This window comes from Oncorhynchus nerka, linkage group LG15 (genome assembly GCF_034236695.1).
Source record: "Oncorhynchus nerka isolate Pitt River linkage group LG15, Oner_Uvic_2.0, whole genome shotgun sequence".
NCBI lineage: Eukaryota > Metazoa > Chordata > Actinopteri > Salmoniformes > Salmonidae > Oncorhynchus > Oncorhynchus nerka.
The window spans coordinates 8,222,661-8,244,127 of record NC_088410.1 but is presented as its reverse complement, the minus strand read 5'-3'; the positions used below and the strand labels follow the sequence as shown (position 1 = coordinate 8,244,127).

At 42.3% G+C, this 21,467-nt stretch overlaps 2 protein-coding genes across 3 annotated transcripts in view; one reads left to right on the top strand and one right to left on the bottom strand.

Annotated features, from left to right (window-relative positions):
- Nucleotides 1-594: 594 nt before the first annotated feature.
- On the top strand, nt 595-6,802 carry LOC135559984 (lipopolysaccharide-induced tumor necrosis factor-alpha factor homolog). 2 transcript variants are annotated; one of them, XM_065000898.1, is made up of 4 exons: nt 595-718; nt 915-965; nt 2,399-2,531; nt 5,241-6,802. In XM_065000898.1, exons 2-4 carry the CDS (start codon nt 920-922, stop codon nt 5,347-5,349), a joined length of 288 nt encoding a protein of 95 aa, XP_064856970.1. In that variant the 5' UTR covers nt 595-718; nt 915-919; the 3' UTR covers nt 5,350-6,802. The 2 variants fall into 2 exon arrangements, with proteins under 2 accessions (XP_064856970.1, XP_064856971.1); XM_065000899.1 differs by having other exon boundaries at nt 604-718; nt 915-944.
- An 830-nt stretch (nt 6,803-7,632) lies between these two features.
- LOC115115792 (uncharacterized) overlaps nt 7,633-21,467 on the bottom strand; it is a 66,001-nt gene continuing 52,166 nt past the window's right edge. The window contains exons 47-51 of the mRNA XM_065002180.1: nt 21,461-21,467; nt 9,557-9,690; nt 8,785-8,879; nt 8,410-8,674; nt 7,633-8,272 (exon numbers count right to left, since the gene is read on the bottom strand). The exon at nt 21,461-21,467 is cut by the window's right edge and continues 130 nt beyond it. Of these exons, the coding sequence (XP_064858252.1) occupies nt 8,184-8,272; nt 8,410-8,674; nt 8,785-8,879; nt 9,557-9,690; nt 21,461-21,467 (590 nt within the window). The 3' untranslated portion in view covers nt 7,633-8,183. The remainder of the gene's footprint in view (nt 8,273-8,409; nt 8,675-8,784; nt 8,880-9,556; nt 9,691-21,460) is intronic.

Below are 21,467 nucleotides of genomic sequence, written 5' to 3'. Positions count from 1 at the left end.
GGACAGTAGATAACAGGATAGGCTGTTTGGTAGGAGACAGGACAGTAGATAACAGGATAGGCTGTTTGGTAGGAGACAGGACAGTAGGCAGGATAGGCTGTTTGGTAGGAGACAGGACAGTAGATAACAGGATAGGCTGTTTGGTAGGAGACAGGACAGTAGATAACAGGATAGGCTGTTTGGTAGGAGACAGGACAGTAGATAACAGGATAGGCTGTTTGGTAGGAGACAGGACAGTAGATAACAGGATAGGAGACAGGACAGTAGATAACTAGGCTGTTTGGTAGGAGACAGGACAGTAGATAACAGGATAGGCTGTTTGGTAGGAGACAGGACAGTAGATAACAGGATAGGCTGTTTGGTAGGAGACAGGACAGTAGATAACAGGATAGGCTGTTTGGTAGGAGACAGGACAGTAGATAACAGGACAGGCTGTTTGCTGTTTAGGAGACAGGACAGTAGATAACAGGATAGGCTGTTTGGTAGGAGACAGGACAGTAGATAACAGGATAGGCTGTTTGGTAGGAGACAGGACAGTAGATAACAGGATAGGCTGTTTGGTAGGAGACAGGACAGTAGATAACAGGATAGGCTGTTTGGTAGGATGGGCGGATCCGGCTACTGACTCTGTTCACCCTCCTGTGTTACTGAGTAGTAGAACAGTAACAGACTCCTTTTGGACCAGCAGAGCAGTAAGACTCTCCCTCACAGCAGACCTGTAAGTACTTTATAAGAGATGTGTGTCTGTTATTGGAAAAGTAATGATGAAAAATGTAAGCTTATCAAAAAATAAGACTATTTTATTTGTAGTTTGAATGTTTTCTCTATGGTTATCAGCATGTTGAGTGTTCCATTAGTGTATTGCACATCTTTCTGTGTGTTCTCTGTTAGTACTCAACTCTCTTTCCTCTCAGGGAGGATGGCCAACGTCCAGGTGCCTGTTGGTATGTCCTACTGTACTTTGGGTTGAGTGAAACTCTTGTTAACTATAAAAGAAGTTAAACAGCCGTGTGTTTTCAGTGGACAAATAGATGAAGTCAGGCTATAAAGGAAGTTAAACAGCCGTGTGTTTTCAGTGGGCAGATGGATGAATGAAGTCAGGCTATAAAGGAAGTTAAACAGCCGTGTGTTTTCAGTGGACAGATGGATGAATGAAGTCAGGCTATAAAGGAAGTTAAACAGCCGTGTGTTTTCAGTGGACAGATAGATGAAGTCAGGCTATAAAGGAAGTCAAACAGCCGTGTGTTTTCAGTGGGCAGATGGATGAATGAAGTCAGGCTATAAAGGAAGTTAAACAGCCGTGTGTTTTCAGTGGACAGATAGATGAAGTCAGGCTATAAAGGAAGTCAAACAGCCGTGTGTTTTCAGTGGGCAGATAGATGAAGTCATGCTATAAAGGAAGTTAAAACAGCCGTGTGTTTTCAGTGGGCAGATAGATGAAGTCAGGCTATAAAGGAAGTTAAACAGCCGTGTGTTTTCAGTGGGCAGATGGATGAATGAAGTCAGGCTATAAAGGAAGTTAAACAGCCGTGTGTTTTCAGTGGACAGATAGATGAAGTCAGGCTATATAGGAAGTCAAACAGCCATGTGTTTTCAGTGGGCAGATAGATGAAGTCATGCTATAAAGGAAGTTAAACAGCCGTGTGTTTTCAGTGGACAGATGGATGAATGAAGTCATGCTATAAAGGAAGTTAAACAGCCGTGTGTTTTCAGTGGACAGATGGATGAAGTCAGGCTATAAAGGAAGTTAAACAGCCGTGTGTTTTCAGTGGACAGATGGATGAAGTCATGCTATAAAGGAAGTTAAACAGCCGTGTGTTTTCAGTGGACAGATGGATGAAGTCATGCTATAAAGGAAGTTAAACAGCCGTGTGTTTTCAGTGGGCAGATGGATGATGAAGTCATGCTATAAAGGAAGTTAAACAGCCGTGTGTTTTCAGTGGGCAGATAGATGAAGTCATGCTATAAAGGAAGTTTAAACAGCCGTGTGTTTTCAGTGGGCAGATAGATGAAGTCATGCTATAAAGGAAGTTAAACAGCCGTGTGTTTTCAGTGGGCAGATGGATGAATGAAGTCAGGCTATAAAGGAAGTTAAACAGCCGTGTGTTTTCAGTGGGCAGATGGATGGATGAAGTCAGGCTATAAAGGAAGTTAAACAGCCGTGTGTTTTCAGTGGACAGATAGATGAAGTCATGCTATAAAGGAAGTGAAACAGCCGTGTGTTTTCAGTGGACAGATGAGTTGGAAGAAAGTAAATAATGAATGGATGGATGAATGAATTGAATTTAATGGATGAATTGATGAATGAATGAAGCCATGCTTTGAGGTACTGTAGGAATGAATGAATTAACATGTTAATGAATTAGAGAATGAACTAATACCCCCCCCCCTCCTCCAGTGGCCATCGGTGCGTTTGGGGACAGTCCTGTCCAGATGACCTGTCCTACCTGTCACCAGACCGTGGTCACTAAGGTTGACTTCTCCTCTGGTGTCCTCACCTACCTCTTCTGTGGAGGACTCTTCTTCTGTGGGTGCGTACAAGAGTGTGTGTGTGTGTGTCTGTGTGTGTCTGTGTCTGTGTGTGTGTGTGTGTGTGTGTGTGTGTGTCTGTGTCTGTGTGTGTCTGTGTGTGTCTGTGTGTCTGTGTCTGTGTGGTGTGTGTCTGTGTGTGTCTGTGTGTCTGTGTGTGTGGTGTCTGTGTCTGTGTGGTGTGTGTGTGTGTCTGTCTGTGTGTCTGTCTGTGTGTCTGTGTGTGTGTGTGGGGGGTGTCTGTGTGTGTCTGTGTGTGTATGTGTGTCTGTGTGGTGTGTGTGTGTGTGTCTGTGTGTCTGTGTCTGTGTGTGTCTGTGTGTCTGTGTCTGTGTGGTGTGTGTGTGTGTGTGTCTGTGTGTGTGTGTCTGTGTGTGTGTGTCTGTGTGTGTGTGTGTGTGTGTGTGTGTGTGTGTGTGTGTGTGTGTGTGTGTGTGTGTGTGTGTGTGTGTGTGTGTGTGTGTGTGTGTGTGTGTGTGTGTGTGTGTGTGTGTGTGGTGTGTCTCTGTGTCTCTGTGTGTCTGTGTGTCTGTGTGTCTGTGTGTCTGTCTGTCTCTGTCTCTGTCTCTGTCTCTGTGTCTGTGTCTGTGTCTGTGTGTGTGGTGTGTGTGTGTGTCTGTTTGTGTGTGTCTGTGTGTGTGTGTGTGTGTGTGTGTGTGTAGTATGGGGTGAAAGCCAACCCTACTGTTAGTCAGTGGGTCCAGGTCAGACACCACAGGCTGAAATGACTTGCATCCATCTAACAACGTTGAGATTTTGTCGTGATTTTGATCCACTTAATATTAGTAATTTTATTATTTATTTTAATTAGTTATTTTCACAAAATAAACAAACAAATGTCAAACTTGATGAAAATGTATGTATTTGTTTTTGTTTATCATACTACCGTCATTTAAAATAATCTATGAATCAATCAGTTTCAAAGCTCACTACATTAAATGACACATTATTGAATAAAAGACCATTTCATACAGAGTGTTACAAACTGGACTATATTTCGTAACTTTCTTTGATGAGGTTGTGATTGGGTGTAAATTAGGCTTTGGTCGTCTAATGGGTCGTCTAATGGGTCGTGTAATGGGTCGTGTAATGGGTTGTCTAATGGGTCGTGTAATGGGTTGTCTAATGGGTTGTCTAATGGGTTGTCTAATGGGTCGTCTAATGGGTTGTCTAATGGGTTGTCTAATGGTCTAATGGGTCGTCTAATTGGTCGTCTAATGGGTTGTCTAATGGTCTAATGGGTTGTCTAATGGGTCGTCTAATGGGTCGTCTAATGGGTTGTCTAATGGGTTGTCTAATGGGTCGTCTAATGGGTCGTCTAATGGGTTGTCTAATGGGTCGTCTAATGGGTCGTCTAATGGTCTAATGGGTCGTCTAATTGGTCGTCTAATTGGTCGTCTAATGGGTCGTCTAATGGGTCGTCTAATGGTTCGTCTAATGGTCTAATGGGTTGTCTAATGGGTCGTCTAATGGGTCGTCTAATGGTCGTCTAATTGTTCGTCTAATGGGTCGTCTAATGGGTCGTCTAATGGGTCGTCTAATTGGTTGTCTAATGGGTCGTCTAATGGGTCGTCTAATTTCAGTGTACTTGTCTTTTAACTGCCATTTCCTGGAAGTCAGACTCTTTTCCCACAAACCAAGCTAATTTCTCTCAGCTTCAGAGTCCTCTTCCTTCACCACATGTTGTGAGGTTATGCTTCCATGTTTTCTCCAGACTTGCCCCAGAGGGAATTGTTGATATGTTGGTCAATTGTTTATTCTAGATAACATTTTCTTTTGGGAAAAATGCACCAAAAATGCATTTTACCTACGACTTTGGTATTTTACAGATAGAAAGATTAAGTATTTATCCACAATTCCAGTGTTTAATTGCTATATTGTAATGACTACGCCACTATGGCCTATTTATTGCCTTTAACTCCCTTATCTCACCTCATTTGCACTCACTGTATATAGACGTTTTTCTTTTTTTGTTCTACTGTATTATTGACTGTATGTTTTGTTTACTCCATGTGTAACTCTGTATTATTGACTGTATGTTTTGTTTACTCCATGTGTAACTCTGTATTATTGACTGTATGTTTTGTTTACTCCATGTGTAACTCTGTATTATTGACTGTATGTTTTGTTTACTCCATGTGTAACTCTGTATTATTGACTGTATGTTTTGTTTACTCCATGTGTAACTCTGTATTATTGACTGTATGTTTTGTTTACTCCATGTGTAACTCTGTATTATTGACTGTATGTTTTGTTTACTCCATGTGTAACTCTGTGTTATTGACTGTATGTTTTGTTTATTCCATGTGTAACTCTGTGTTGTCTGTTCACACTGCTATGCTTTATCTTGGCCAGGTCGCAGTTGTAAATGAGAACTAGTTAAAAACTAGTTAAAAATCCGCTCTGGACAAGTCAGGGCCTGGAGTGTTTTAACAAAATGAAACCAAAATATTTAAGCTGACTTCATTCAGGTTTAAAATGCATTTGTGCAAATATGCATATACTATATTTAATGAGATATATGCATATACTATATTTAATGAGATATTTGAATGCAATATTTTGGAAAACATTTTTATACAAAAATGTATTTAATTTGTGTCTACATTTAACTGGTAAAAGATGATTGTGATTAAGAGAAATAAAATCCCTTTTAGGCCTTAAGATGCATCTCCATACAATGTTTGACCGCTGTTGTTCCTCCTCCTCAGGTTTGTTCTGGGTTGCTGTCTCATCCCGTTCTGTTTCGACAGGCTCAAAGACGCCAAGCACACGTGTCCCTCCTGCAAGACCCTCCTGGGGGTTTATAAGCGCTTATAAGCCCATAATAACCAGCAGGAGACTCCCGTGTCTTTTGGGAAGCTAGCTACAACATTGTGTCTTGTCTTCTGAGACAAGTTGCTCTTCCAACACAGTCTGTTGTTTCTCTCAGCTTCCACCCAGTAGAACTGCTTCTACACCTGCATTGCTTGCTGTTTGGGGGTTTAGGCTGGGTTTCTGTACAGCACTTTGAGATATCAGCTGATGTACGAAGGGCTATATAATACATTTGATTTGATTTGATTTGAACTGCACAGCAGGCTACCACGTGTTTGAAAGACAAATTAGATTTAACTCAATAGAACAATTTAACTGTCACAGAATGTTGTCATTGACAGTGTTCCGTCCCATCCTGCCCTGTCCCTTGCTATCCAGTTAACGGTTGCCTTGGCAACGGCAAAAATGTGCGACTTAAATTAGATTTAACTCAATAGAACAATTTAACTGTCACAGAATGTTGTCATTGACAGTGTTCCGTCCCATCCTGCCCTGTCCCCTGCTATCCAGTTAACGGTTGCCTTGGCAACGGCAAAAATGTACGATTTCAATTAGATTTAACTCAATAGAACAATTGAATTGTCATTGACAGTGTTCCATCCCATCCCGCCCTGTCACTTGTTATGCAGTTCACCGCTGCCTTGGCAACGGTAAAATATGTGTGCCATAGAAATAGACAATGTAGAATGTGAGTATTCATGGTTTGATGGTTGTTGTATGATCTGTAAGTTATATTACTCTAATTGTCTCAATGCAGCACCGTGAGTCTTTCTGATTGAGTACTGTACTGGTTTGTTAGGAATAAACTGAGCCCTGAAAAATACAATAATTTCACAACCGCTAAAATATTTTGTTAATTTGTAGAAAAACTATTTGTTTTTATTATCAGATCTTAGTTCATAGGCTGTTTATTTCTTTATAAATAAAAATAAAAAAATTAGGGGGGGGATTGTGTAATAATATACATTTTTATTAATTAAATCATACATTCAACATCTGCTATTTAGTATCATCAAATGGCAGCATTGAGAAGACAGACAACAGTTTGAGCTGACATGAACAAAAGCACAGTGACATTCTAATGACATCAATCATTCTGCACTAGAGGAATTGGTTGTCATGACATTGAACAGGGTTTTGGCTCGGTGGATAAGTGTTGGAGATACTAACCCTGAGAAAAACAAAATGGCTGTCCCAGAAAGACGACATCACCAACACAAGACTTCTTTGTCATGTAATGAAATACCTTCATATTTTCACCCAAAGGCAAAGACAAAGGGCTCTATTCAATCCACATCGTGGAAGTTCAGCATTACAGCATAATTTAAATTGAAAGGCAATGTTCCCGTAGCGTAGACTGCATTCATGGTAAATGCTGCAGAACTTGGCTCAATAGGAAATGACCTTTCAGCTACACAGACTGAATAGAGCCCTACAAATTCTTCTTTTAAACAACGTTCCAGCCACCAAAACAGAAAATAGTTCATTCCAACAACATTCCAACCACCAAGACAGAACAGACAACATTCCAACCACCAAGACAGAACAGACTTCATTCCAACCACCAAGACAGAACAGACTTCATTCCAACCACCAAGACAGAACAGACTTCATTCCAACCACCAAGACAGAACAGACTTCATTCCAACCACCAAGACAGAACAGACTTCATTCCAACCACCAAGACAGAACAGACTTCATTCCAACCACCAAGACAGAACAGACAACATTCCAACCACCAAGACAGAACAGACTTCATTCCAACCACCAAGACAGAACAGACTTCATTCCAACCACCAAGACAGAACAGACTTCATTCCAACCACCAAGACAGAACAGACTTCATTCCAACCACCAGGCCAGAACAGACTTCATTCCAACCACCAAGACAGAACAGACTTCATTCCAACCACCAGGCCAGAACAGACTTCATTCCAACCACCAAGACAGAACAGACTTCATTCCAACCACCAAGACAGAACAGACTTCATTCCAACCACCAAGACAGAACAGACTTCATTCCAACCACCAAGACAGAACAGACTTCATTCCAACCACCAAGACAGAACAGACTTCATTCCAACCACCAGGCCAGAACAGAACAGACTTCATTCCAACAGAACAGACTTCATTCCAACCACCAAGACAGAACAGACTTCATTCCAACCACAGACCAGAACAGACTTCATTCCAACCACCAAGACAGAACAGACTTCATTCCAACCACCAAGACAGAACAGACCAACCACCAAGACAGAACAGACTTCATTCCAACCACCAAGACAGAACAGACTTCATTCCAACCACCAAGACAGAACAGACTTCATTCCAACCACCAAGACAGAACAGACTTCATTCCAACCACCAAGACAGAACAGACTTCATTCCAACCACCAGGCCAGAACAGACTTCATTCCAACCACCAAGACAGAACAGACTTCATTCCAACCACCAAGACAGAACAGACTTCATTCCAACCACCAAGACAGAACAGACTTCATTCCAACCACCAAGACAGAACAGACTTCATTCCAACCAACCAAGACAGAACAACATACAAAGTGACACTTAAATAAAATGCAGAACTTGTCAGAGCAGAAACATTGATGTGACTAAAGATGGTTTTATAGTCTTTTGATAGGTCCAGTATATCCTTGTATTCAGTGATATTTACAATATCTAAAGGCACTACCTGACTCTAAACGTATACATTTTTGTTTCCTGTTTGAGAACTTTACATTATGTTTTTCCCTGTCTGAGCCGAATGCGACTTGATGCTATGGAGTCAGTTAACTCTCTCACTCTGAAATATAAAATCTCTGAAATCAGTGTTTAAATCAGTGTAGAATGTACAGGACAGCGACGGCCAGAGTGGTGAGGAGAAGGTGGAGGCCGAACATTGGTCTGTTGATCGCTCCGCCGCTCGCTACACAGAAACAAAACAAACATTATAACTTTGTTCACTGAACCTCAAATCATAAATCTCTCTCTCTCGGAGCTCACAGAGAAATGAAAGCGAACCGGCTGATCTTTCATAGATAAAAAGGAACGGTTATGTTTTACCTGTAGTAGTAGCAGCAGCTCCTCCAGCCACGGTGTTGACTGGCCCAGCTCCTCCAGTTACCCCTGCACTGGTAGGAAGTATGATGGTTCCCACGCCAACCGTGGTGGGGTCAGCCTTGCCTCCCTTCAGACCCAGCCCCAGATAGTCCAGGTCGGCCTGGAAACGGGTGCTGATCCAGGTCCGGACCGCGCTCTGGTTCTCATAGCTCTTCAGCTCTGGCAGGTTAGAACCCAGCAGACCTTTGACCTGGCTCACACCCAGAGTCTGAGGGTGGAGGGGTTAGGGGGATAACGACAGACAGACAGACAGACAGGTAGGTTGGTAGGTAGGTAGGTAGGTAGGGTAGGTAGGTAGAAACGCACACACATACACACCTGTATAACAGTAGGGTCCAGGCTGATGAAAGTGTCCATGTCCATACTGATGTTAGAGGTGGACAGACGCTGGACGTAGGCTGAGTCAGCACCACCTAGTGGACAGACAGAGAGTAGGCTGAGTCAGCACCACCTAGTGGTCAGACATAGAGTAGGCTGAGTCAGCACCACCTAGTGGTCAGACAGAGTAGGCTGAGTCAGCACCACCTAGTGGTCAGACAGAGTAGGCTGAGTCAGCACCACCTAGTGGTCAGACAGAGTAGGCTGAGTCAGCACCCCCTAGCGGTCAGACAGAGTATACTGAATCAGCACCACCTAGTGGACAGACAGAGTAGACTGAATCAGCACCACCTAGTGGACAGACAGAGTAGTCTGAGTCAACACCACCTAGTGGTCAGACAGAGTAGACTGAATCAGCACCACCTAGTGGACAGACAGAGTAGGCTGAGTCAGCACCACCTAGTGGTCAGACAGAGTAGACTGAGTCAGCACCACCTAGTGGTCAGACAGAGAGTAGAATGAGTACGCATAGAGTAGACTCGTATCTAAACTTCCAACTTCAACTGTATGTATGTTATGTATGGCTGTGTTAGCTGGTAGGAGGTATCTATGTATGGCTGTGTTAGCTGGTAGGAGGTATCTATGTATGGCTGTGTTAGCTGGTAGGAGGTACCTATGTATGGCTGTGTTAGCTGGTAGGAGGTACCTATGTATGGCTGTGTTAGCTGGTAGAAGGTACCTATATATGGCTGTGTTAGCTGGTAGGAGGTACCTATGTATGGCTGTGTTAGCTGGTAGGAGGTAGCAGAGACAGTGCTACGGCTCTGGAAGGCCCCTTCAGCGATGACGAACAGCGTTCTCTTCTTCATTATGTTGCAGTTGGTCACCGTCAGGGCATTGGCCTTACTGCAACACGGTGAAACAGATAACACACCCGTCTTATTGTCTGACATCACACATCAACACAACCGTCTTATTGTCTTATTGTCTGACATCACACATCAACACAACCGTCTTATTGTCTTATTGTATTACATCACACATCAACACAACCATCTTATTGTCTGACATCACACGTCAACACAACCGTCTTATTGTCTTATTGTCTGACATCACACGTCAACACAACCATCTTATTGTCTGACATCACACGTCAACACAACCGTCTTATTGTCTTACATCACACGTCAACACAACAGTCTTATTGTCTGACATCACACGTCAACACAACCGTCTTATTGTCTTATTGTCTGACATCACACGTCAACACAACCATCTTATTGTCTGACATCACACGTCAACACAACCGTCTTATTGTCAGACATCACACGTCAACACAACCGTCTTATTGTCTGACATCACACGTCAACACAACCGTCTTATTGTCTGACATCACACGTCAACACAACCATCTTATTGTCTGACATCACACGCCAACACAACCGTCTTATTGTCTGACATCACACATCAACACAACCGTCTTATTGTCTTATTGTCTGACATCACACATCAACACAACCGTCTTATTGTCTTATTGTCTGACATCACACGTCAACACAACCGTCTTATTGTCTTATTGTCTGACATCACACGTCAACACAACCGTCTTATTGTCTTATTGTCTGACATCACACGTCAACACAACCGTCTTATTGTCTGACATCACACGTCAACACAACCATCTTATTGTCTTATTGTCTTATTGTCTGACATCACACGTCAACACAACCGTCTTATTGTCTTATTGTCTGACATCATACGTCAATACAACCGTCTTATTGTCTTACATCACACGTCAACACAACCATCTTATTGTCTGACATCACACGTCAACACAACCGTCTTATTGTCTGACATCACACATCAACACAACCGTCTTATTGTCTTATTGTCTGACATCACACGTCAACACAACCGTCTTATTGTCTGACATCACACGTTGTCTTATTGTCTTATTGTCTGACATCACACGTCAACACAACCGTCTTATTGTCTTATTGTCTGACATCACACATCAAACAACCGTCTTATTGTCTGACATCACACGTCAACACAACCATCTTATTGTCTGACATCACACGTCAACACAACCGTCTTATTGTCTGACATCACACATCAACACAACCATCTTATTGTCTTATTGTCTGACATCACACGTCAATACAACCGTCTTATTGTCTTACATCACACGTCAACACAACCATCTTATTGTCTGACATCACACGTCAACACAACCGTCTTACTGTTGTCATTTACATTTACATTTGTCATTTGACGCTCTTATCCAGTCTTAGCGACTTACAATTGTCTGACATGACACAACCGTCTTACTGTCTGACATCACACGTCAACACAACCGTCTTATTGTCTGACATCACACGTCAACACAACCGTCTTATTGTCTGACATCACACGTCAACACAACCGTCTTATTGTCTTATTGTCTGACATCACACGTCAACACAACCATCTTATTGTCTGAAATCACACATCAACACAACCGTCTTATTGTCTGACATCACACGTCAACACAACCATCTTATTGTCTCGCCAACACAACCATCTTATTGTCTGACATCACACATCAACACAACCGTCTTATTGTCTTATTGTCTGACATCACACGTCAACACAACCGTCTTATTGTCTGACATCACACGTCAACACAACCATCTTATTGTCTTATTGTCTTATTGTCTGACATCACACGTCAACACAACCGTCTTATTGTCTTATTGTCTGACATCACACGTCAATACAACCGTCTTATTGTCTTACATCACACGTCAACACAACCATCTTATTGTCTGACATCACACGTCAACACAACCGTCTTATTGTCTGACATCACACGTCAACACAACCGTCTTATTGTCTGACATCACACGTCAACACAACCGTCTTATTGTCTGACATCACACGTCAACACAACCGTCTTATTGTCTTATTGTCTGACATCACACGTCAACACAACCATCTTATTGTCTGACATCACACATCAACACAACCGTCTTATTGTCTGACATCACACGTCAACACAACCGTCTTATTGTCTGACATCACACATCAACACAACCATCTTATTGTCTTATTGTCTGACATCACACGTCAACACAACCATCTTATTGTCTGACATCACACGTCAACACAACCGTCTTATTGTCTTATTGTCTGACATCACACGTCAACACAACCATCTTATTGTCTGACATCACACGTCAACACAACCGTCTTATTGTCTTATTGTCTGACATCACACGTCAACACAACCATCTTATTGTCTGACATCACACGTTGTCTTATTGTCTGACATCACACGTCAACACAACCATCTTATTGTCTGACATCACACGTCAACACAACCGTCTTATTGTCTGACATCACACGTCAACACAACCATCTTATTGTCTGACATCACACGTCAACACAACCGTCTTATTGTCTGACATCACACATCAACACAACCGTCTTATTGTCTTATTGTCTGACATCACACGTCAACACAACCGTCTTATTGTCTGACATCACACGTCAACACAACTTATTGTCTTATTGTCTTATTGTCTGACATCACACATCAACACAACCATCTTATTGTCTTATTGTCTGACATCACACGTCAACACAACCATCTTATTGTCTGACATCACACATCAACACAACCGTCTTATTGTCTTATTGTCTGACATCACACGTCAACACAACCGTCTTCTTATTGTCTGACATCACACGTCAACACAACCGTCTTATTGTCTTATTGTCTGACATCACACGTCAACACAACTTATTGTCTTATTGTCTGACATCACACGTCAACACAACCGTCTTATTGTCTGACATCACACGTCAACACAACCATCTTATTGTCTTATTGTCTTATTGTCTGACATCACACGTCAACACAACCGTCTTATTGTCTGACATCACACGTCAACACAACCGTCTTATTGTCTTACATCACACGTCAACACAACCATCTTATTGTCTGACATCACACGTCAACACAACATCGTCTTATTGTCTGACATCACACATCAACACAACACGTCTTATTGTCTTATTGTCTGACATCATACGTCAATACAACCGTCTTATTGTCTTACATCACACGTCAACACAACCATCTTATTGTCTGACATCACACGTCAACACAACCGTCTTATTGTCTGACATCACACATCAACACAACCGTCTTATTGTCTTATTGTCTGACATCACACGTCAACACAACCGTCTTATTGTCTGACATCACACGTCAACACAACCATCTTATTGTCTGACATCACACGCCAACACAACCATCTTATTGTCTGACATCACACATCAACACAACCGTCTTATTGTCTTATTGTCTGACATCACACGTCAACACAACCGTCTTATTGTCTGACATCACACGTCAACACAACCGTCTTATTGTCTGACATCACACGTCAACACAACCATCTTATTGTCTTATTGTCTTATTGTCTGACATCACACGTCAACACAACCGTCTTATTGTCTTATTGTCTGACATCACACGTCAATACAACCGTCTTATTGTCTTACATCACACGTCAACACAACCATCTTATTGTCTGACATCACACGTCAACACAACCGTCTTACTGTCTGACATCACACATCAACACATTTACATTTACATTTAAGTCATTTAGCAGACGCTCTTATCCAGAGCGACTTACAAATTGACACAACCGTCTTACTGTCTGACATCACACGTCAACACAACCGTCTTATTGTCTGACATCACACGTCAACACAACCGTCTTATTGTCTTATTGTCTGACATCACACGTCAACACAACCATCTTATTGTCTGACATCACACGTCAACACAACCATCTTATTGTCTTATTGTCTGACATCACACGTCAACACAACCATCTTATTGTCTGACATCACACGTCAACACAACCGTCTTATTGTCTTATTGTCTCATTGTCTGACATCACACGTCAACACAACCATCTTATTGTCTGACATCACACATCAACACAACCGTCTTATTGTCTGACATCACACGTCAACACAACCGTCTTATTGTCTTATTGTCTGACATCACACGTCAACACAACCATCTTATTGTCTGACATCACACGTCAACACAACCGTCTTATTGTCTTATTGTCTGACATCACACGTCAACACAACCATCTTATTGTCTGACATCACACGTCAACACAACCGTCTTATTGTCTTATTGTCTGACATCACACGTCAACACAACCGTCTTATTGTCTGACATCACACGTCAACACAACCATCTTATTGTCTGACATCACACGTCAACACAACCGTCTTATTGTCTGACATCACACATCAACACAACCATCTTATTGTCTGACATCACACGTCAACACAACCGTCTTATTGTCTGACATCACACGTCAACACAACCGTCTTATTGTCTTATTGTCTGACATCACACGTCAACACAACCATCTTATTGTCTGACATCACACGTCAACACAACCGTCTTATTGTCTGACATCACACGTCAACACAACCGTCTTATTGTCTGACATCACACGTCAACACAACCATCTTATTGTCTGACATCACACGCCAACACAACCGTCTTATTGTCTGACATCACACATCAACACAACCGTCTTATTGTCTTATTGTCTGACATCACACGTCAACACAACCGTCTTATTGTCTGACATCACACGTCAACACAACCGTCTTATTGTCTGACATCACACGTCAACACAACCATCTTATTGTCTGACATCACACATCAACACAACCGTCTTATTGTCTTATTGTCTGACATCACACGTCAACACAACCGTCTTATTGTCTGACATCACACGTCAACACAACCGTCTTATTGTCTGACATCACACGTCAACACAACCGTCTTATTGTCTTATTGTCTGACATCACACGTCAACACAACCGTCTTATTGTCTTATTGTCTGACATCACACGTCAACACAACCGTCTTATTGTCTGACATCACACGTCAACACAACCGTCTTATTGTCTGACATCACACGTCAACACAACCATCTTATTGTCTTATTGTCTTATTGTCTGACATCACACGTCAACACAACCGTCTTATTGTCTTATTGTCTGACATCATACGTCAATACAACCGTCTTATTGTCTTACATCACACGTCAACACAACCATCTTATTGTCTGACATCACACGTCAACACAACCGTCTTATTGTCTGACATCACACATCAACACAACCGTCTTATTGTCTTATTGTCTGACATCACACGTCAACACAACCGTCTTATTGTCTGACATCACATCAACGTCAACTATTTACGGATACAGTTATCCTGTGTGTGTGTGTGTATCCTGTGTGTGTTTCTTTTCTCTCCTTCTCCCCTCACAGGTGAAAACCATCACTCCCCAATCAGTCAACAATCAATCATCAATCAGAAGACACACCTCCTCCTACTTCCTAACCTATCACAGTTCCTTCCCCATGGTTTCAAAAACCCATCATTTGTTTGCTCTAGACAATCTCTAGCTCAACAGCTCAATCTCTCTGTAAATGCCATGTCTGTAGGTCTCTGTGTTTCACTCCGCTTTGTGTCTTAACCTCTCTTTTGTTTAAGCACCTCCTAGCACTTTGTCATCACCTGTGAGTATTGTTTTTGGTTATGGTGTTTGTGTTTGTTTGCTGGTGGGAAAAGGGGAAACCAAGACAAGTCGCCCATGGGCATACACTACCCGTAGGTGAACTTTGTTAAATACACTAGTTAGAACGGACCACCAACTGTATTTTTGGTTAGTTAGTTAGCTGTTGTTAAACAGGCTAGTCTAGCTTAGGGGTGTTTTTGAATACTTATTGTTTCTTTCCTTGGGTCCAGCTCAGCCCCTTTTCTGCTCTCCCCCATTACCTTATTGTGTGTTTATAAATAAACCTGGAGTTTGACGGTAGATTTCTGTTGTCTTGGTTATTTCTGTTCACACTTTTACTTTGTCACAATAATAATTTGCATGACATCACGGGTCTCATTACCATTCCCCTTATTGACTGACATCGGGCCAAAACACAACATAAGTGGAGCCTCATCTTATCTGTCTAACTGACACCCATGCCGCTCATGTAGATTGTTGTAGTGGTATAGTTCAGTGTTGAGCGTCATAGCTGAAGTAGCATTAGTGTTTGCTATTTTCTTTGGCACTTGTGAAGTAGTGTAAAATGACTACTTTTGATTTGAAATCCTTTTTGGATAACCCTTCGTGGGAGGTTTTTGACAAATGTCAGAGTTGATTTAATGACCTTGGCATGACCATTATTCAGTATCGAACCGCAGAGTTTAGTTAAGGCGGAGGTTAAACGGCTAGTATTAAATGTATTGTTGGAAGAGCAGGTGCTGCTTGTGTTACCGCTGCCTGAGCCTACTACCCATCTTAGGGGATGTTGCTGCTCCTGTAAGCCCATTGGTGTCTGATAATCAGGCTAAAACACCAGCCACATTGTTTTTGATCCACTCTCCCACTGTCAAATGGTGATGCCAGGAGGGATGTCCGTTTAGACAGTTCAACTGGAGGTGGAAGACAGAGCCCAAATTGTCAAGAGACTCTCCAGTTGGAGATATATAAAATAGAGGCAGAAAAAGAACGAGAACAACGACATTTGGAGATTGTAAACATCAGGCAGACAGAGAACAAACCAGTTGGAGTTCAAAATGCGCCAGATGGAACTGGAGGCAGAGACAGCGAGGCTAGCCTCCGGTCCTACTGTGCCTGACATCAGCCGTCCTCACTGCTGTGTCCTCAAATTGTTTGACATTAGTAGGCAGATTGCCTTAGTACCTTTGTTCAGAGAGTCAGAGGTTGAGTCCTATTTTTGTGTATTTGACATCAGCCGTAGCATTGAAATGGCCTTAGAGGTATGGTGCCTATTACTTCAGTGTAAATTAACTGGTAAAGCCCAAGAGGTTTTGTGCGCTACTCTGGAGGACAGTTTGAATTACAAGTGGTCAAAGCTACTGTTCTTCATGCCTATGATTGTGCCTGAGGCATACACGACAGAGATTTAGGTCTCAGAAAGTCTCTAGTAAGACTTATGTGGAATTTGCTAAGACAAGGGAAATCTGTTTGATAAATGGCATGCTGCTAGTAAGGTAACTGATTTCAACTCTCTCCGGGAGTTAATCTTGTTGGAAGAGTTTAAAAATTGCTTGCCCGTCAAACGCATTTAGTTTACCACAAACAACAGAAAGTAACCTGGCTTATTGTCTGTGTTGGCAGACAGTTTGTGTTGAACACAAGAGTGTCTTTTGTCTCAAACTCAGAGTAGAGCCACTGAACCTACCTTAGCCCTAGTCACACGTCGTCTGACATCACACATCAACACAAGTAGTATATCACAACCACTTATTGAATGAGCGTCCTGTTTCTATTGTCAACACAGGACATATGATTAATGATTGCATCCTGCTTAAACCAAACAAGGGATCTCACGCCAAGCCACAACAGGTCTGCTCTATTGTCTGACATGAGGTCTGCAACAAAACAGGTGCCTCAGGGTAACTTAGTTTGAAATCACACGACCGCAATGAACCATTCATTTTCGAGGGGTTTGTGTCCCTCAACAATAGCGTCTCAGCGTCTTAAAATTGTTAGAGATACTGGTGTGGCAACACGTTTACCATCTTATTGTCTGATGTGTTGCCCTTATCTGACGATATCATACTGTGGTTCCAGTGTGTTAGTGCAATTGAAATGGGTTTTGTCCCAGTGCCATTGCACTTTGTGAAAGTATACTCTGAGTTAATCAGTGGAATATTCAGAGTGGGGGTATGCCCTATGTTGCCAGTGAAAGGTGTGACCTTTATAATGACATCACATATTGGCGGAGGAAAGGTAGTACCAGTATTGGAAGTATTGGATAAAAGTGACATCTCTCGAATGAGCTGGCACAGAGTTATCCACATGTGTTATTGTCTGTCATCACGTGCTCAGGCACAACAAGAGTCTTATTGTCTTAGATTTGTCTGAACACTGTACTGTTCAAAGAGGTTGATCAAGAAGATGGATTGTGTGATACCTCATCACTGATCACCTCTGACAAACAGCCCAGGAAAGAATCAAGAACACAACTTATTGCTGATGCAATACAGTTACCAGTCACTTATTGAGCAGCTGATTGCTAACCAAAAGGTTGACAACAAGCTTGCTAAATGTTTTTCTAGTGTTGTCTCATTGGAAGATGTGAAGAAGAAGAACGTCTTACTTCATTGATGGTAATCTCCTCATTGTAAATGGAAATCCCATGTTGACGCGGATGGAGATTGGAATGCTGTTTACCAAATAGTGATTCCTACAGCCTTTCGACAAAATGTCTTATCCCTTGCTCATGATCACCAGTGGTCTGGTCATTTAGGAATCACAAAAACTTAATCGGATGCTTCAACATTTCTTTTGGCCGGGTTTAAAACAAGATGTGGCTCAGTTCTGTCTCGGACATGCCACACATGTCAGATAACAGGAAAACCAAATCAGGTTATTCCTCCCGCTCCTCTTTGTCCCATACCTGTCATAGGTGAACCATTCGAGCATGTGGTGGTTGATTGTGTGTTACATCAAGACAAAATCGGGTAACCAGTTTTGTTCTGATAATGTGTTGGCAGATGCTTTGTCTGTGTGAAAATGATTTCTTATGTTATGCAAGGTTGTGAGTATTCATTGTACGTCAACACAGTCGCCACCCCTAGGGTTGCTCTTTTAAGGGTGGGAGTGTTACGGATACAGTTATCCTGTGTGTGTGTGTGTATCCTGTGTGTGTTTCTTTTCTCTCCTTCTCCCCTCACAGGTGAAAACCATCACTCCCCAATCAGTCAACAATCAATCATCAATCAGAAGACACACCTCCTCCTACTTCCTAACCTATCACAGTTCCTTCCCCATGGTTTAAAAAACCCACCATTTGTTTACTCTAGAGCAATCTCTAGCTCAATCTCTAGCTCAATCTCTCGCTCAATCTCTCTGTAAATGCCATGTCTGTAGGTCTCTGTGTTTCACTCTCGCTTTGTGTCTTAACCTCTCTTTTGTTTAAGCACCTCCATAGCACTTTGTCATCACCTGTGAGTATTGTTTTTGGTTATGGTGTTTGTGTTTGTTTGCTGGTGGGAAAAGGGGAAACCAAGACAAGTCGCCCATGGGCATACACTACCCGTAGGTGAACTTTGTTAAATACACTAGTTAGAACTGGGCGGACCACCAACTGTATTTTTGGTTAGTTAGTTAGCTGTTGTTAAAGTAGGCTAGTCTAGCTTAGGGGTGTTTTTGAATACTTATTGTTTCTTTCCTTGGGTCCAGCTCAGCCCCTTTTCCTGCTCTCCCCCCATTACCGTGTGTTTATAAATAAACCTGGAGTTTGACGGTAGATTTCTGTTGTCGTGGTTATTTTGTTCACACTTTTACTTTGTCACAATAATTTATGAGTTATGTTACGGGTCTCATTACCATCCCCCCTAGACTGTCGGCCAAAAGGGATTCGTAACATCAACACAACCATCTTATTGTCTGACATCACACGCCAACACAACCATCTTATTGTCTGACATCACACATCAACACAACCGTCTTATTGTCTTATTGTCTGACATCACACGTCAACACAACCGTCTTATTGTCTGACATCACACGTCAACACAACCATCTTATTGTCTTATTGTCTTATTGTCTGACATCACACGTCAACACAACCGTCTTATTGTCTTATTGTCTGACATCACACGTCAATACAACCGTCTTATTGTCTTACATCACACGTCAACACAACCATCTTATTGTCTGACATCACACATCAACACAACCGTCTTATTGTCTTATTGTCTGACATCACACGTCAACACAACCATCTTATTGTCTGACATCACACGTCAACACAACCGTCTTATTGTCTTATTGTCTGACATCACACGTCAACACAACCATCTTATTGTCTGACATCACACGTCAACACAACCGTCTTATTGTCTTACATCACACGTCAACACAACCGTCAACACAACCATCTTATTGTCTGACATCACACGTCAACACAACCGTCTTATTGTCTTATTGTCTGACATCACACGTCAACACAACCATCTTATTGTCTGACATCACACGTCAACACAACCGTCTTATTGTCTTACATCACACGTCAACACAACCGTCTTATTGTCTTATTGTCTGACATCACACGTCAACACAACCATCTTATTGTCTGACATCACACGCCAACACAACCATCTTATTGTCTGACATCACACATCAACACAACCGTCTTATTGTCTTATTGTCTGACATCACACGTCAATAACACAACCGTCTTATTGTCTGACATCACACGTCAACACAACCATCTTATTGTCTGACATCACACGCCAACACAACCATCTTATTGTCTTATTGTCTTATTGTCTGACATCACACGTCAACACAACCGTCTTATTGTTGTCTTATTGTCTGACATCACACGTCAACACAACCGTCTTATTGTCTTACATCACATCACACGTCAACACAACCATCTTATTGTCTGACATCACACGTCAACACAACCGTCTTATTGTCTGACATCACACATCAACACAACCATCTTACTGTCTGACATCACACATCAACACAACCGTCTTATTGTCTGACATCACACATCAACACAACCGTCTTATTGTCTGACATCACACGTCAACACAACCGTCTTATTGTCTGACATCACACGTCAACACAACCATCTTATTGTCTGACATCACACGTCAACACAACCGTCTTATTGTCTTATTGTCTGACATCACACGTCAACACAACCGTCTTATTGTCTGACATCACACGTCAACACAACCATCTTATTGTCTGACATCACACGTCAACACAACCGTCTTATTGTCTTACATCACACGTCAACACAACCGTCTTATTGTCTGACATCACACGTCAACACAACCGTCTTATTTTCTGACATCACACGTCAACACAACCGTCTTATTGTCTGACATCACACGTCAACACAACCGTCTTATTGTCTGACATCACACGTCAACACAACCGTCTTATTGTCTGACATCACACGTCAACACAACCATCTTATTGTCGTACATCACACGTCCACACAACAAGCCTCTGTGGTGTTTCGACGGTAACGGGGGGCAGGGGAGGAGCCTCTGTGGTGTTTCCACAGTAATGGGGGGGGGAGCCTCTGTCTCTTCCGTTTGGCTCTCCTCTCTGTAGTCATGGCCTTCAGGATGCTGGCAAGCTAGTGTTAGCATAGCGGCTAAGTGTTACATGTTTTCCTATGAAAAATGTTGGCCCTGTTACCCACATCTTAGTAATAAGGGTAACAGTTATTACTATTACATTACTGTGTTATAGGCTACAGGAGGCTGGTGTTTAGTGAACATAGGTTGTGTCCTCCTCTCGGTCTTACCTCAGGCTACTCTGTGTAATGGTCTTCAGGAGGCTGGTGTCTAGTGAACATAGGTTGGGTCCTCCTCAGGAGGCTGGTGTCTAGTGAACATAGGTTGGGTCCTCCTCAGGAGGCTGGTGTCTAGTGAACACAGGTTGGGTCCTCCTCTCGGTCTTACCTCAGGCTACTCTGTGTAATGGTCTACAGGAGGCTGGTGTCTAGTGAACATAGGTTGGGTCCTCCTCAGGAGGCTGGTGTCTAGTGAACACAGGTTGTGTCCTCCTCTCGGTCTTACCTCAGGC